General features: G+C 41.0%; 1 protein-coding gene across 3 annotated transcripts in view; it reads right to left on the bottom strand.

Annotated features, from left to right (window-relative positions):
- glsb (glutaminase b) overlaps nucleotides 1-16,350 on the bottom strand; it is a 30,526-nt gene that overhangs the window by 2,171 nt on the left and 12,005 nt on the right. For 2 of the 3 annotated variants that reach the window (XM_070914261.1, XM_070914262.1), the window contains exons 8-15: nucleotides 12,367-12,399; nucleotides 11,870-11,928; nucleotides 10,823-10,889; nucleotides 10,425-10,475; nucleotides 9,740-9,916; nucleotides 9,113-9,244; nucleotides 8,117-8,209; nucleotides 802-863 (exon numbers count right to left, since the gene is read on the bottom strand). In XM_070914261.1, the coding sequence (XP_070770362.1) occupies nucleotides 802-863; nucleotides 8,117-8,209; nucleotides 9,113-9,244; nucleotides 9,740-9,916; nucleotides 10,425-10,475; nucleotides 10,823-10,889; nucleotides 11,870-11,928; nucleotides 12,367-12,399 (674 nt within the window). Of the gene's footprint in view, nucleotides 1-801; nucleotides 864-5,074; nucleotides 7,579-8,116; nucleotides 8,210-9,112; nucleotides 9,245-9,739; nucleotides 9,917-10,424; nucleotides 10,476-10,822; nucleotides 10,890-11,869; nucleotides 11,929-12,366; nucleotides 12,400-16,350 lie in introns of those variants that run through there. The other variant, XM_070914263.1, reaches the window with a different exon arrangement.

Raw genomic sequence — 16,350 nt, 5'->3', positions numbered from 1 at the left:
AAAATCTGCTTTTGCAAATGTCTCATGAGGAAGGAAATGCATTCCTGACCACAAGGATGCACACAGTGATAAACTACAGCGCACCACAGTGCAAGAGAAGACAGGAGAGGCAAAATGTCCATGTTTCCATCTTTGTGAGCATCAGTAAAAAAAACAAACAAACCCCAAAACAGTGCACACAGTCCACATGTTGAGAATGGAGTCCACTGGGTGACTGAAGTGAGGCTAATATTTCACTAAATGTCAAAACTAGAAGTGAGGAGGAGTACAGGGCTACCAAGGTGCCGATGACCCCTGTTTCCATCCAGGAGGTCAGTGTGGACATTGTAGAGGATTACAAGGACCTGGGAGTCTACATTGACAATAAACTGGACTGGGTAAAGAACTGGGTCAGAGCCGTCTCTATGTTCTGAGGCGGCTGAGGTCCTTCAACATCTGCCGGACTATGCTGAGGATGTTCTATGAGTCTGTGGTGGCCAGTGCTATCCTCTATGCTGTTGCATGCTGGGGCAGCAACAAACTGATCCGCAAGGCCAGTGACGTTGTGGGGGTGGAGCTGGACTCTCTGACGGTGGTGTCAGTGTATACACAGACGTGTGTATATATACATATAGATACATATATACATTGTTGTGTATATTCTATTATATATTTTATATATATTCTATAAATTTCTATTTCTTATTTTTATATTTTGTACATACTTTAGTCCTAAATTTATGTTGCTTTCTAATCTTGAATGGGAGCACCAGTACCGGGGGATCAATGAAGTATTTCTGATTCTGAGTGCGAGCTGCTCACCTCCTCAGGGCAGAGACGTCTCCTGTGTAGGCGGCAAACAGCAGGTTGATGACAGACTTGACCTGTGGACAGAGAGAGACACACAGAGACACAGAGAACATTTACCCTGTTTCCACTACATGACTGCAGCAGCTGTAAGAAACACCACCAAATCACTGACTATAGTCATGAGGGACTAGTTGGAGTAAAACAGACACGACTTCCTACGTGACTAATGTTACACATTTCACTTCTAGGCAGCACTGAGAGGAATTCAGTTTCAGTGTTGTCTTACTGTCCACAGATCCCATGAAAAAACACTAAACCAACAATCTGTCAGTGCTTTCAGACTTCCCTGCCTGTCTGTGGCACATGTTCCTACTGAAGACCTACATGTTTAAAAACGTAACTCAAGCGGGAGTAAATAGGGCATTAGTTGGGGACTATTTTCAGCTGTGCATTAATACACATTTGGTGCTCTAGAGAGTTTTCAGGCAGCTGGATGGTGTGTGTGTTCATGTCACATACATGATACGTGTTAAAAGGATCAGTTCATTGTTGATTTTGATCTTTTCACGGGATTTGTTGACGATCAGAAAAATATAGAATATCACCAGCCAACCAAAGCAGGAGTTTTCTTATTGCGACAAAAGTTGAAGCTTCGAAGAAAACTGACTTATTTCATTACGAAAAAGAGAATTCACCTCAGCTGAGAAAACTCGCTGCATCGACTCGATTACAGGAACAATTCAACATACAGCAACAAGGCTGAATGTTATGAACGCAGAGATCCCTGCATTTCTTAAGACTTACCATCCAACAGGAAGGAATCACTTCCTATGAGCAAAACTGAAGGAGTTCAAAACATACAAAGAAACAATGAAAATGAAGAATGAGAAAGGAAAGAAATGAGAAGGGAGATACAAGCTAGTATCAGAAATAATATATTACACTACTACGGAATATGCAAGGAAATATGAATTAATATTAACTGATTTGTCAAACTTTTAAAATAAAAAATGATAGTAGACAACTCAAAGATTTTAACTTCAGACGTACGGGGACAGACCTCAGACCTGTACATGTGGGGACATACGTCACCACGGCAAGAAGGAGCATGACACTTTAACACACATAGCTTATACCTCAGCACAGGCAGCAGAAGTGACACCAATTTGATTATTCAAAAATTCAGTTACAGCTCCCAAAAAGCAAGCTGAAACACAACGTTTGGGAAACGTCTGAAAAGTAGCTGAGAAAAACACTTGAATCTTGCACAAAAAAAAGTGACCAGGCATATAATCCTGTTGTGTTTTTTTTGGTCAGAATTATTAAACTCCTTTTATAATGATAAAAGTCTTGCAATTAGTTTAGGCTTTAAATGCCACTGTTATTTATGGGGGGGGCTGTTGCAAAAACGAAAGCTTTAAGCACGTTCCACATGCTGCCTTGCAAGGAAGAAAACATGTTTGTCGTCTGTTTGTTGAAACTGCAAAATGCTGTAAAACTGGAATAGTCGCTCTCTGACAGGCATGGTCGGCCATGTTGGCGGGCGGTTCAGTACATGTCCTCAAGACTTTTACTTGCATGTATTAAGGGTTACATCCTCATTTTAGCCTTTTGATTTATGACTTTGTTTGTTTCTCTGGCAGCAGTGACCAAACTCTCAACAATAAGCCACTGCTGATGCTTCATGAATGCAGTATAGCAATAAAACCAGAATTATAGCCTGGCAGTTGTACGCCTCCGCCAACGGTCAAGTTGCAGTTTACACCCATGTCTGCCCAGACTCATAATACATGTAGTGACTTGGGGGGGGGGGGGGGGGGGGGGGGGACTGAATAAAAGGTATGAAGTGCATGTTTTGGCTAAACCTGTTCAGTGTTTGACCAACTGTGAAATCTGGTCACAATCTCGCCCTCTGTTCCTGAGTTCGGGTGTTACGGTGAATAATGGCCAAAAAATGTTTTTCCAGGACATCATGATGTCACAGTGAGGCTGACCTTTGACCTTTTGGGTAAAAAGTGTCATCACTTCATCGCTGTATCCTGTTAAACATCTGTGCGAAGGCTCGTCATAATTACCGCATCAATTCTCGAGTTTGTCAAGGTCATTTTGAGGTCACAGTGCCCTTTGACCTTTGAGAACTAAATTCTAATCAGTTCATCCGTCCTTCATCCAGTTTATAACGATATATCGATATAGCGTTCACGAGAAAGAGAGGAGGTGCTGGTCGTTGTCAAAGAGCAGTTAATGGGCGCAGAGAGATCAGGTGAGAGATAACAAGTGCTTTATTAAGATTTTACACAAGGGACACCAAGGCTAAAAAAAAACGCTGGCAGACAGGACAGTTCATGAAGTTCATGGAGACTTTACATACAGAATTACAACCATGTGGACCGAGTAAAGACATGAAAACAGAGAAAAGTTTGACAGTCGTGAGCTTGGAACTGTACGGCTTCATCTGCTGTACATTTGGGAACACTTTGGCTTCGAAGATTTTTCATCCCATTTTCATTTTTGAGAATCTTTTTGAACAATTGGTCTTCGGCCACAAGATCTGCTGATCTGAAGCTGTGTGTAAATAAATATCTAGTATCCGACCAAAGCATTAGAGAACCTTACAATTCCAAGGTCACCAAATTATAATGGTAGTGATAGTCTTTTTTCATTTAAATCCCCATGTCACAAGTAGAATTTATGTCCAAGACACAAATCAACATAAATAAAAGACACGTGGAAGATAATCAAATGAACTTAAAACATACTGATTACATGGGATTAAAACACATTCATCAAATCATACAAAAATATGCATGCAAGAGGGAGAAAAAATGGACAACAGGAAACATTACATACATGAACCATACAAATCTGATGATTTCCATGGAAATACTGGTAACTGCATTCAAAAGCCCCCTCTGTCATGAGTTTGATTGCAGAGAAATAAATCACACTCACAGTTCATCTACCCTCAACATTAGGCTCGTTTCTCATTCGGATTTACCAAAGCCAAGTGGGACAGATCAGATAGTCAACCCTGATTGGTTGCAATAAGGTTAAATCAGTGCTGGTGTGGTCCAGTCTTGCGGACATGCAGGCGCTGTATTTTAGATCTTGTACCAATGAGCCTGTAGCAGCAAAAAAAGAAAAAGAAAAGAGGCTCGCAATTGTCAGAAATGACTCTCCTCGTATCAGAGAGGCAACCCACGTGGCTGCCTCTCTGGCCAAAGGGACAGGTCGGGAGGAAGAGGAAACCCAGGGCTGAGATGAGATACTGACACGAGAGCCACTCTTGGAAAACGATCCATTCTGAGGGAAAAGTTTTCCCCGAATACTGTAGCAAGTATTTGCCTCCATGACTCGAAAAAACGACTAAACCAAACTGAGGCCGGCTTTATCATCATGAAAAAAATGATGAGGATTAAATCACCGCTTCTGTAACTAAATATATACCATCATGGCATACTGTGTTTGTACATTTAAAGTTATAATCCTTAATCCACCTAAGACCCTCTCTTCTTCCTGATATGCTGGAAATTAGGAAAATGAGACATCTTTGTTATTAATAACTATTCTTGTGCTGACACAAATACGTTTCCTCTTCCTGATTACGTCATTATGAGACACTCCATGCATGTCATGTGAGCTCTTGTCTTCTTAATCTCACCCGGTACGTGCATGCATCATTTCCTGAGAATCCCCTGTGCATGTGCACGCAATTTTAAATCCAGGGCAGGAATGGCGGACTCCGCCACTGACAATGCAAACTACTTCATGGAGAGGCAACTAATGGCTTAAATGATTATAGCCAAATAAATGTCAGCCACAGATGGAAGAAAATATTTAGGATTATAACTTTAAAAAAGACTAACAGTCATTTCAGTACTTTAGGAAGCAACAAGATCCATGGATGACTTCATTTTAAGTGGCAAACAGAACCGACTCAACTTCTTGCGTACGGCAAAAAATACTGTAGGAGCACGAAGGAAATGGGTTTTTCTACAGTCCAACATTTCCAACATGAGCGTTAATGATGACAGAGGCTTTTGAATACTTTGTACCTCTACACAATAATGAGCAGACACTTGAAAACAGAAAAAAACCAAAACACTAACAGAAGTCCATGACATAAAAAAAGAAAAACCTTCACACAACATGACATCGTAATAACAGGATATCATTGGCTCCAGCAGCCAATCCCTTTGAGCTCAAGTCAAACCCAGTGCCAAACACCACACGTACAGATATAACAATGATTGAATAACCCCCCCCCCCCCCCGCCGCCCACTACAGTCACAGTAGAGCGACATCTAAGGCATCTGCTGACATGACAGTCATGTGCAAGTATTTCTATTTCCTGGAGGAGACGATATTAGAAATTCGGAACGTCTGAAGTGTGTATTCAACACACATTCTGGTCTGCTGTTGAGGATCATCACTCGTGTACAGACACACACACCTAAAAGCTATATACACCTGCCACTATGTACATTCAGAAGTACAGTAAATTATGAATATGGAAAGACATTTTGATAATGTACAACCTTACTGGAAGAGTAAGACTTTGACAGCTTTACAAAAAATACTGATATGTGTGTGTTTACATACTGACTCTTTGAGTATACGGATAAACATGTCTGGATCAGTGGACTTGATGCACCTAACTCAACTTGATAACATCGATTTCATATTGCGGTTCTACGTTCTTTCCCCTCTGAAGAAAAGAAAGATCTGTCGCAAGATGGGAATGAATAAATTCCCCTTCCTCTGCTGCTATGGCTAACATGTCTTGGCAGCTGTAAGAGAACCTTGCCTAAATATAATAAGTCTATAAAACATCTGCATACTTGATTAAAGCTCCCAAAACTGTACTGGGCTGAAAAAACTGAACGTTTTGACCCTATTAGGCAAAATCCTGATTGGCTTTTTTCAGTCCAACAATGTTTTTGGGAGCTTTAATCCAGCGTCACATACTATCCAGAGCAGACTTCTGTGTGCAGTGTAAACATACAGTGATGGTTTTGGAATGCAGCCCAGATAAACCCTGCAGATAAACCCCGCAGCCACCTGTTCACAGCAGAGAAGTTAAAGATTGTACGAGGCCTGGTCAGACTATGAGGGGCTTTAACTGGTTACAGCAATAAACACACGCCACCCCTTCGCAGATGTCAACCAGCCCCACACACACACACACACACACACACACACAACACACACACACTTGTTCCCCCAATCTAAACTCAACAGCAGCTCAGAATGATGCAGCCAGTCCTCCGAGAGCGCTGGCAGCTGAATGAGGACAAGTCAAGTGAGTGAAAACAGCTTGTTGTTTTAGTCATCTCACCTCTCCTGAGCTTTTTGGTTGAGCAAACCTTTTCACCATAACCCACATTATCATTGTACTATCAGAAAAATCAGCCCCAACTGTGGTCCAGGTGCAAATACGCCTTCTCTGTCGGCACAAAACACAACAGCCGTGTTTCTCAACCTCGACTCTGCTTGACAGTTGTCTATGTCTATTTTTTATTGTATTTTTTCAAAAGTATGGAGGGAGGCACAAATTATGGTATATTTCAAAGATATTCAATTTTATCAGTCCTAAAAATCTCCTGCAATCTTTTTGCATATCAAGTGACTGCAATGGGGGGTTTCCCAGTAATCTCTATTCACAAATGTCTGCATTTATTCCACTTCAGACATCTGTAGGCAAGTATAATGTCTTTCACGACATTGTATATTGTGCAGAGAAATGTTCTACTTTAACAGTAAACTATCAAAGAGGATCAGAGGCCAGAAGGCTGAGAAACTCAAATAATCTTTCAGTTTTGGGGTGGATTTTTCCTTTTAAAGGTCCAGCAGGTAAGAAAGCAAAATTACCTGCATTTTAAAGATCCCTTCAGAATTCAGAGCTCATTTTTAAAACCTACACCGCTGCACTCCAGCCGAGGCGTTCACAGTTAACGATATTCTTCTTTGACCCAAAACTTTCCATCAATAATCCAAGAACACATTCCGTTAAACTGCCATTTTCATCATCGCCTACAGTGCATCCAGCATCTGTATTTATGTGCTAATATATGAGTCTTAGGCCTCAGTGTGAGCTACAGTAAGCGATCATCCCTAGAAAGTAGTGAATGAATGCATATTTACAGACTGTTGGTCTAAAGGCTGGCTGCAAACACACTCATACACCTTTTTTTTTTCTTGTTTTTGTTATTTTTTTGGTTAAAATACAATTGAATCTCAAATCAACCCCCAGACTACATTTCTGAAGAGGATTCTGTCAAAGAAAACCCAAAACATTGCAATAAAGGGGGTGAGATGAAAGAAGAGCACAACCTGTACACTGTACATCACATCCTACACACACTAAGGCAGCAAGCAGGCGGAGGCTACCAGTTCATTTGGAATTCAGAACGAAATAAACAAGCAGTAACTCATCCCGTTTCGCCATCACAAATAAAAGACAAAGGAAGCTTCCTGTCCACACAGTAACCGCTTCACAACCAATAAATAATCCTCTACATAATTTATATATAAATATTTAAGGGTGAGGAAAGATGGTGGTGTTGTTGCGAGAGGTGGGGAGAGAGATCATTTGAGGTGAGGGTGTGCGGGTGTCCTTTTTTTTGGTCTCTTTTTTTAATTTCACTCGCTGACATTGTCCATCCTATAGACTACAGTGGTGGAGCAGTCCTGGTGCGACTCAGTGGGGGACACCTTTTTCCAAAGAGGCGCTTTCAGAGCTAGCTCTTGTTGGAGACTCTCGTAATCCATGGGTCCGAAGGTGTGCAGCTGTTTCAATTGACACGGATAACAATTAGTCTCCCTCCTTCTGCCTTCTGTCTGTGTATGTGTGTGTGTGTGTGTGTGTGTGTGTGTGTGCACGTCTAGTGTATCAGTGGCATGTGGTTTGCTGGAACATCTTGTGAAAAACCAGAGCCAATACCAGTTTGTTTCATTATTTATTGGCAAAACTGGTTTCAGCACTTCACTTTGCTTTAAGAATTTGACTTTGGCTCTAGTTTTTCATCAGCGTGGGCCTTCATGTATTTTTGCCACGCTTATTATTGTAAACGTATAGAAGAAGAAGGGGGACAGGGATGTTCCCGTCTTATCTGAAATGACGTGTTTTTTGCTTCAGCTATACTACAGCTATGGGAATCAACATGACAGCCAACGGCTACAAAACAGCCGATGCAGAGCGCCAACAGCCGTTAAACCCTGAACTACAGTAACCTCAGCGTCACCCGGACTCTGTGTGTTTGATGAGGGAAATGAGTGACGTTTCTCATGTGTTATTCCCTCACAGCATGGCGTTGTGCGTCCTTACCCGCTGGTCTCCTCCTTCTCTGCGAGGGTCGTGCTTCTTGGCAAAGTGCCTCAGGTTGTCGTAGTTGTGGAAGTTGAAAAGCTCAACGAGGTCCTACAATGGAAAGACAGATAGACACATCAGAGGGGTAAATATATTTGTTTACTCTCCACTGTTCACTTTGGACTGGAAGTCAATGAGGTCAGCAGTACAAAAAAGTAATGTGATTATATATTTGCGGCAGAGGTGGATTCTTGCACCCTGTCATGCAGTGTTTACTGATATCTGAATCTGGGCCAGGCCTCCAGGTAATCATTGATCAAGCACCACTTATTTATTAATAATCAGCTTCAGTCACGTCACATTTTAGTACCTCAAGGACACTGCTGCTGTCATTGTTTTGTACAAGCAGTTATTTCCTTGAAGCCATATAGAAATATAAAATAAAAAGTATCAAAATACAAAAGTATAAAGAAAACCAAGGTATTAATTTTTTTTGTAAAGGAAATGCATTGATGATGATGATGATGATGATGAGGAGTCATTCGGAAAAACAGTAGTCTCCATTTTGAAGGACTAGTTTAGAAACACCCAAAATGCTGAGCTCGGATTGATGAAAGGACATATTTTTTATATCATCAAAATTAAATTCTCATTGGACCTTTAAGTATTGTACGTCTAGAGAAATCAGATATTCTTAATTCAAACACTGATGTATGTGTGTGCATGTATGTACTGAGTTCCTATGTCATCTGAAATGCAGTCAGTCCAAAATGACATACAGTAATGCATGTTTCATGCCAAGATATCGCTTATCTCTGGTCAAGACGGACACAAACAATACAGTTTCACTCATGCTGCTAGATGTTTTTAGCCCTGGAATGTAAAAAAAAAAAAAAAAAACTAAAAAATACTGCTGCAGCTATTTCTTGTCCTGGCGCAGAGTACGTATCTCTTGTATAAGCACACGCTGCAGGCCTGCAGAGATCTGCTCTTCTGTCTCTGGACGTTACGTACCGTGCAGAACTGTATTCCTCTCACAGAGTTGCCCAGCTTGTCTAGTGGAGGTGACCAGCACATAATACCCATCACGTTGGGAACAACCAGCAGGATCCCCCCCGCTACTCCAGACTTGGCGGGCAGACCGACCTACAACAGTGACAACAGACCAGTTACATAACAGAAGATCGGCCGTGTAAATCTACAGCAGCAGCATGGCAACGGTGCAATGCTCAAAATGGAAAGTCAGCAAAGAACAAGTCGACACAGCTTCAGTAATTCATCAGTTAGAGCAAACGATCCACCCTTTTACCTGTGACATTATATAAATCTTTCACCAGTATTTCAAATGAATGTCATTATTATTACTTTAGAGTGGGATACATATTAGACCAGGATCAAATAGTACCTGCCATTTGTAAATCTATGGCTAAATCTATCTGCTGTACCACTACGGTATGGGTTTTTGATTCACACATGAGGTTACTGCACAGTAACACTAACAAGCTAATGTAAGAGGGTGACTGAAGTGCATGTTGTTGGCAAGTATGAAAATACAAAGATTCATGCATAAAAAGGCGTCTCAGGCCGATTCGTGTCCAGTTCTGTCCCTACTTTATGAGTCTCGTGAGGCCTTTTACTTACATGGAAAGCAAACTGTCCTGAGAAGTCGTACATGCCGCAGGAGTGCATCAGACTCAAGGTGTTCCTCACCGCCTCGGGGCTCAGCACGCGCTCGCCCGTGATTGGGCATATACCGCCGTTAGCCAGGGTGGCCGCCATGACACTGGCGCTCTCGCAGGTCACCTCGATGGAACACAGCTGGAGGAAAACACAAAGGACGGTTTGTTTATCATTCCTCCCATCAGGGTTTTCATCCGCTCGGCACAGCGGTGGAGGAACAGGAATGAGAAAGTCACGTGTGACATACGAAGGGGGAAAATGCCAGCATGGTGGAGGTAGCAGTGACAAGAAATGTGAAAATGCAGCTTCTATACAGGGCTCAAGGGCTCAGTGAATAGTTGAAGAATCATATGCTGTGGCCTTCACCGTCACCAGATCTAAAGCCCACAAGCCAGTATGGGAGACTGAGGAGCGACGTGACAAGAATAATGTATGTATTTTTTAAACGTATGTTGGGGTGATGCTGGTTTTTTTCTGCCCTTTGTATTATAATTGATGGGTGTAATGTAAATGTTTATTTGTAGGATGTACACTTACTCTATTCCCTCAATAAAAACAATGTCAAAAACAAAAAAAAAAAGAAGAAGCAGAAACTGGATCTAGCTAGGAATCGATTAAAAAAAAAAAAAACCACTGCTACACTCACCTGAAAGTAGAAGTCCAGTACAGATGTCATGTCTGTCCCTTCTGGGAAACACTGCAGAGAAACAAAGAAAAGTTAAAGTTAAAGTAGAGCACAAAGATGGACATTCACCAACTACTGCACACTCCCATGTTGCTGCATTTCTGCATAGTTCACTGCTTTGGTGAAAGATACGTAATAAAATCTAATAAAGGTTTATTAGAGTCCAGCTTATTCCAGATAGGCACATGTAAACTAAAGGACAATTCTAATCAGGTGAGGAAAACAAAAATGCTGATTCTTTCATTCTGTTTCATCCTTACAGTTACTTCTTTTCAGCTTTGTAGGGCAGAGAAACGTAAACAAAGAGACAGCGGATAAAACACAGTCAGCAATGCGTCAGGACTCATCCAAAGTCAAACCTTTTTTTCTTTCAGGTAGTAGCCGATGGCAAAGTTTCTGTCTCCTGACTCACGCTCCGACTGGAATCTGTCACACAAAGAGCAGAGCGCTCCCATTACACAGAGGAAGGAAATGTTTGCACTGTGTGTGTGTGTGTGTGTGTGTGTGTGTGTGTGTGTGTGTGTGTGTGTGTGTTTGCACTTGTGTGTTGGAATTCCATCACCCCACCCCTCATGTGTACAGTACAACCAGAGCTCTCATGCCATCATGTGATGATGACTGCAACATGAGCCCCGGCGCTCGGTCTCTTTCCGGAAACATTGTTAGCTTGTGGCGTCATCATGCATCATGCAAGTGACCTTTACAACACAGAAGCCAACTCCAATCCTCATCCTTAATGAAAAAAAAAGTCCATCAATAAAACAAATAACCCCTACTGTGTGAGTAATAAAGTCCATAAATGACTTTTTTGACCAATTTGCTGATAGCAGTTAAAGGTCCTGAGCATTTAAGCTTCATTAGCACCCTCACTGTTAGCGTCTCTCACGTCACAACACCGTTGTGTACCAGTAAGGACTACTTTGCCTGCATACAATGATGATCTTCACAGTCTGATGGTCTGTTCTATGAGCATCATAGCTCCGCCCAACATCAACCTAATCAGAAGTCTAATCAGCCAGTAACTGACAACAGGGCCTTCAGTTTCACATTTGGACAGCTTGCAAGTGTTGCCACCCTTGGACTGGATTCAACTATGACAGGCCACATGAGAGATGTCTTTAACAGTCTTTATTGTTTACATGTGGCATTTCCGTAGACGTGCTGCACAAGCCACAGATGCAGGTTTCAGATTTTGTTTTTAAACCAGCACTGAGCCAATTGGGATTTAGAGCACGTTATCCAAGAGCTGATTAAAGAGCACCTGCTGTGGCATGACTTGATTGTGGAGCGGTTAGATGTTCCACATGCTTCAAAGTTTGAACGCACAGAGTGGAAGTTTCCTGCTATGTGTGGGAAAGAAGAGATCTAAAAACTTTGAAAACACGATGATTTAAAAAGGGACTTACGTGGCGTTGCTGAAACCCACGTACTCGTTTCCCGACATATTTTTCAGAAAGTTCATGACCTGGAAGGAAAGCAGTGTGAGTGTTAGGAGTAACAAAGTGATGTGGTTAAATGATCGGTCGGTGGCCCGTTCATCATAAAGCTGTGGCTGACTAGCATTTGTAAATGTACAGTAGCCGTGTCCCAATTGCATACTACATACTAATTACATACATACTAAAAACAGTATACACAAAGTGTCATATTATACAAAATATACATCCACAGCATGTTTTTTTAGTATGCATACTTTTTTGAGAGCACTTTTCTTGTGTAAACACTCCAAACCTACATAGAATTACTATGTAGTAAGGAATTGGTCAGAGCTAATCAACATTACTAGACTCTCTAAAGAGATAGCAGAAGAAACAATAAAAGAAAACCTCATGTGTCACTATTATCTAAAGTTAACTCTGAATATTTTTAATGTCTGAGGCAGGTCTGACTTCTGAATACTTACATAGTCAAATTTTTCAGCGTTGCTTGTACCCTGCTGAGGAGGGAACAAAAGAATAAGCAGTTAGTACAGTTCATTCACTAAGGGATGTTGCAGAGGACAAGCAGAGCATCATAAAAGATAATACTAAAATGATAATTCTACTGTTGACATATGAATACGAGAGAATTAGCAGATGTGAATAGATTTAATTACAAATAAAATGTAAAGAAATCACATGAGCTTTGCCGAGAATTACACAAGTGGATACAAAATATTAATAAGATTGGCTTACTGCGAATAGGTTACAAAGAGGGAAGTCTTTTTGAGTTAAAAGGGAAATTTAGTAGACATGTGAATTACCAGAGCTTAGCCAGCTAAAGAAAAACATGTCTCATCATTACATCTCACCACGACATCTCACTGATTCTAAATAAGGGGTTCAATATTATTTCAAGTCTAAAAAGTAAAAAACACTATTTTTCTGCACCGAGATGCGGGTGTATGCAGGCCAGTTTGTATTATGGGTTACCATAATGCAGGTGTGTGTGTGTGTGTGTGTGTGTGTGTATGTGTATGTGCATCTACTGTAGGTCAACATGTGTCATGTGTGCAAAGAGCCTGTCAGCCAAAACAGTGGGGAGGGAGGGAAAGAAGGGAGGAATGGTCTTCCTCAGAGAGGAAAATTCACAGCTTGTAGCTCAGTGTACATTTATCAAGTCAGACTGTAAGCTCAGTGATGCTGCTTATTCCCACAAAGCAAACACAGCAAAAGAAAAACATGGACACGCATGCACATTTTAAGTGCTATAGCATTCGTTACACATTTAAAATACTGAACTATTTATGTTTTGATTGGTGTGAAAAGAGTTTTTAACTTTACATTTAAAGAGGGCTAATGCCTCATGTGTGACTGACAGTACATTTTACATTCTACACTTTACTGTGCAGAAGAAAAAGAGATGGAGGTGTTAAGAAGTCACTATATGGGGTTTCTAGAGAGCTGATTGGAGGAGAAAGAGAGAAGGGGGGGGGTCAGGGGATTGGGAGAGTGCGAAGGAGATAGATATGGAAAAGGAAGAAAAAATTACCAACGTCATTTGACCTGCAGCAGCAGTCATTATTTCCCACAGTTCCTAAGTCTGGAAAATATGCAACAACATACAAAAACAGCAACAACATGTAGCCTTCAAGCACCATGTAACAACAGTTTGGGGCATACTGCCACGGCAACCATCCCATAGTTTTTCCCATCGAGGTTAAAGCAAACTGGGCAACCTGACCAACGGCTTGACATTTGTGCTTCAGTATAGGAGAACAGAAACAACACATTGAGACACTGATGACAATGGTGAGCGGATGTGAACACACACATTATTGTCTCTGCAAATGTGAGGCGATGTCTTAAATCATTTCTGGGGTGTGGCCTGCCCAGTTTATTAGGCAGTTTAACAGGTTTCCTGCACAGAGAAATAACCATGTCAGTAAGAAAACTGGTGGGCAGCCTGTTTGACTTGACTACTGCAAGCACAGCAGTACAGCTATCATAAGGCTCCTGAGAGTGGACCACACTGTGCTGTGTGGTATTTAAGAGAATACAACGAGAAGATTTCCTGACATAGAGGATTTAAAAATATTAAATATACAGTGGAGGTGCTTTGTCTCAGCCCAGTATAGATCTATTCACACCACTGCCAGCAATGTTTAAGAATTAGTTCAACATTTTAGGGGAAATTCTTATGCGCTTTCCTTCTGAGAGCGAGGTGAGAAGAATGATATTAATCTCATATGTGCGCGTACAGAGTAAGAGTCGGGTTTAGCTAGCTTAGCATTTAGGGGGAAACAGCTAGCTCGGCTCTTTCCTTCCAACATGAAATCTCACTCATTAACACATTGCATCGCATTTCTTTAACCCGTACATGAACAGAAACAATATTTAGTGGTTTTAGAGGGAGCTACGTGTTGGAACTATTTTTTTGGTAAACAACAGCTTGGCACAGAGCTGCTTCTTGGAGTCTTGTCGTCACAGTGAGGGTGCCAACTTCAGTACCATCGTGCCTGCATAGAGAACCACCCTAACCTGAGGCTCACAGACCATATCTTCCAACCTTTGCTAAAACCTAATTGTAAACAACAGCACTGTCAGTTGTCCAGCTCTTCCAGTCTTTTTGCAAAGCAAAGCTAGCTAAAACATGTCCGGACTCCAGCTCCGTACTCGCAGCATTGATTGCTTTTGAGGTCTGCGGATGAAACTGTAAACACCGTTCTTTTAGCTCTCTTTTTGGCCTTGGGCCTCAACTGCGGAGAAAACTCTCAGATAGTTGCTAACTTTCAGAAAACCTCTTCCTGCTGCGGCTGAAAATGCTGTTAATAAGAGCTGAGAGAGTGAATAAAACAGTTAAGTTGCCATGAAACCAAACCAATGTGCTAAAAACATTAGAGGAAAACTGCAGAGGCTGGTGATAATACTTGGGTTTGTCACTAACAGCCAACCCTGCAACATTGCAGACAGTGATTTGATCCATTTGCTGATATAAAATCAATCTTCTCATCTTCCTTTCTGGGAGAAAGCAAATGTGTATTTCCCAAAATGTTGAACTATTCTGTTAAAAAGCCAACTTCCTCACAGCTGTCTGTGACCACGTATCCATTTAATACAATTTACTGATATATCTTTCTACTTCTGTGCAACAACTGTAAATCCTGCACATAGTATTTTGTGACTTCAGACTTTTTAAAGTCTAGCGGTTATATGACAACAGCAGCAGAAACAGAAGGTTTTGTCTTGTGCACTCTGCTAAAAGTAAAAAAAAAAATAAGATCACAGAAAGAAGCGACAGTTGGCTTCTAAACATCACTGCTTATAGAACAGATCAAAATGCTGCCAAGACAAACCAGATATGTTTGTGTTATATACAAGCGTGGGCAGTTTTTAATACTCGTAACAAAAGTTTGGAATCAAGGTTCAATGTTTCCTCAACCTGCCTTAGTAGTAAGGTACAGAAAGTAATAAGTAAGTGAATTATTACTTTATTATTACTGAACTAAAAACTGCAGTAGAAAACTGTGTCTGAATGCCTGCATAGATTTGAATGGCTTTTTGAGGCAGTTAGCCGTTTTCCTGCCAAGGCCCTGAGCACATTGTTCCTAACACATTTTACACAAAAACATTTTCAGAAAGAAAAGACAGAGATGTCATACCGTTTAATGGTCCTTCAGTGGATTAGTCATTAATCTCTTGCTCCATAAGCATAAATGTTGCTGAGAGGTAATTAGTAGCACTTTGCTTAAAAAATAACTTTATGGAACCTACTTCAAAAACATGTCATTGTAAAATGTGCTGTCATCTTTGTTTTAAATGCAAGATAAAAAGCACAATTTATTTAATAAACCATCATCACATAAGCTTGTGCATTGTGGTGACTGTACTGTTCAGGTGACTGCATATTGGTTTTCTGTCATGGTGTAACGACAGCACAATATTTAATCCCTAAAGGCAACAACTTGCAGATAAATGCCAAAGTGTCTGAATGATTTTCCAGTCAACAGAAAGTATCTGGTCAGGCATATGAGGCAAAGAATACTTAAGTTAAATATCTGCAAGGTGATAATGCACAAGAAGCACAGGTGGAAAAACTAAATTTTAAAAAAAGGGAATGGGATTTTAACAACATGTGGACACTGAAAACATACAGGTCCCAGACCCAGACCCTTGTAACAGAGCTACTCTGTTATGCTCTGTTGCCTGTTTCTTTTAAGTACAAGATGTCCAAACGTAAATCAAAACAGGCCCCATTCTTCAGCATGCTTCTTCATACACGGGATGATATTGGCACCATCAGTACAGTTTAATTACTCTGAAGGCTTTCCTTACGTTCCTCTCAAGTAAAAACAAACAAATGGTCACGCCTCCAAGTTTTGATAACCCATAGTGTCTTGCAACATCAATAAGAATGCAACAAGGTTGATTTATATCATTAGTCGTACAATTCAGGTCAAAGTCTAAGT

Source organism: Enoplosus armatus, chromosome 11 (genome assembly GCF_043641665.1).
Source record: "Enoplosus armatus isolate fEnoArm2 chromosome 11, fEnoArm2.hap1, whole genome shotgun sequence".
Taxonomy (NCBI): Eukaryota; Metazoa; Chordata; class Actinopteri; order Centrarchiformes; family Enoplosidae; genus Enoplosus; species Enoplosus armatus.
The sequence above is the reverse complement of the archived record's forward strand: the minus strand, read 5'-3'. Positions and strand labels throughout refer to the sequence as shown.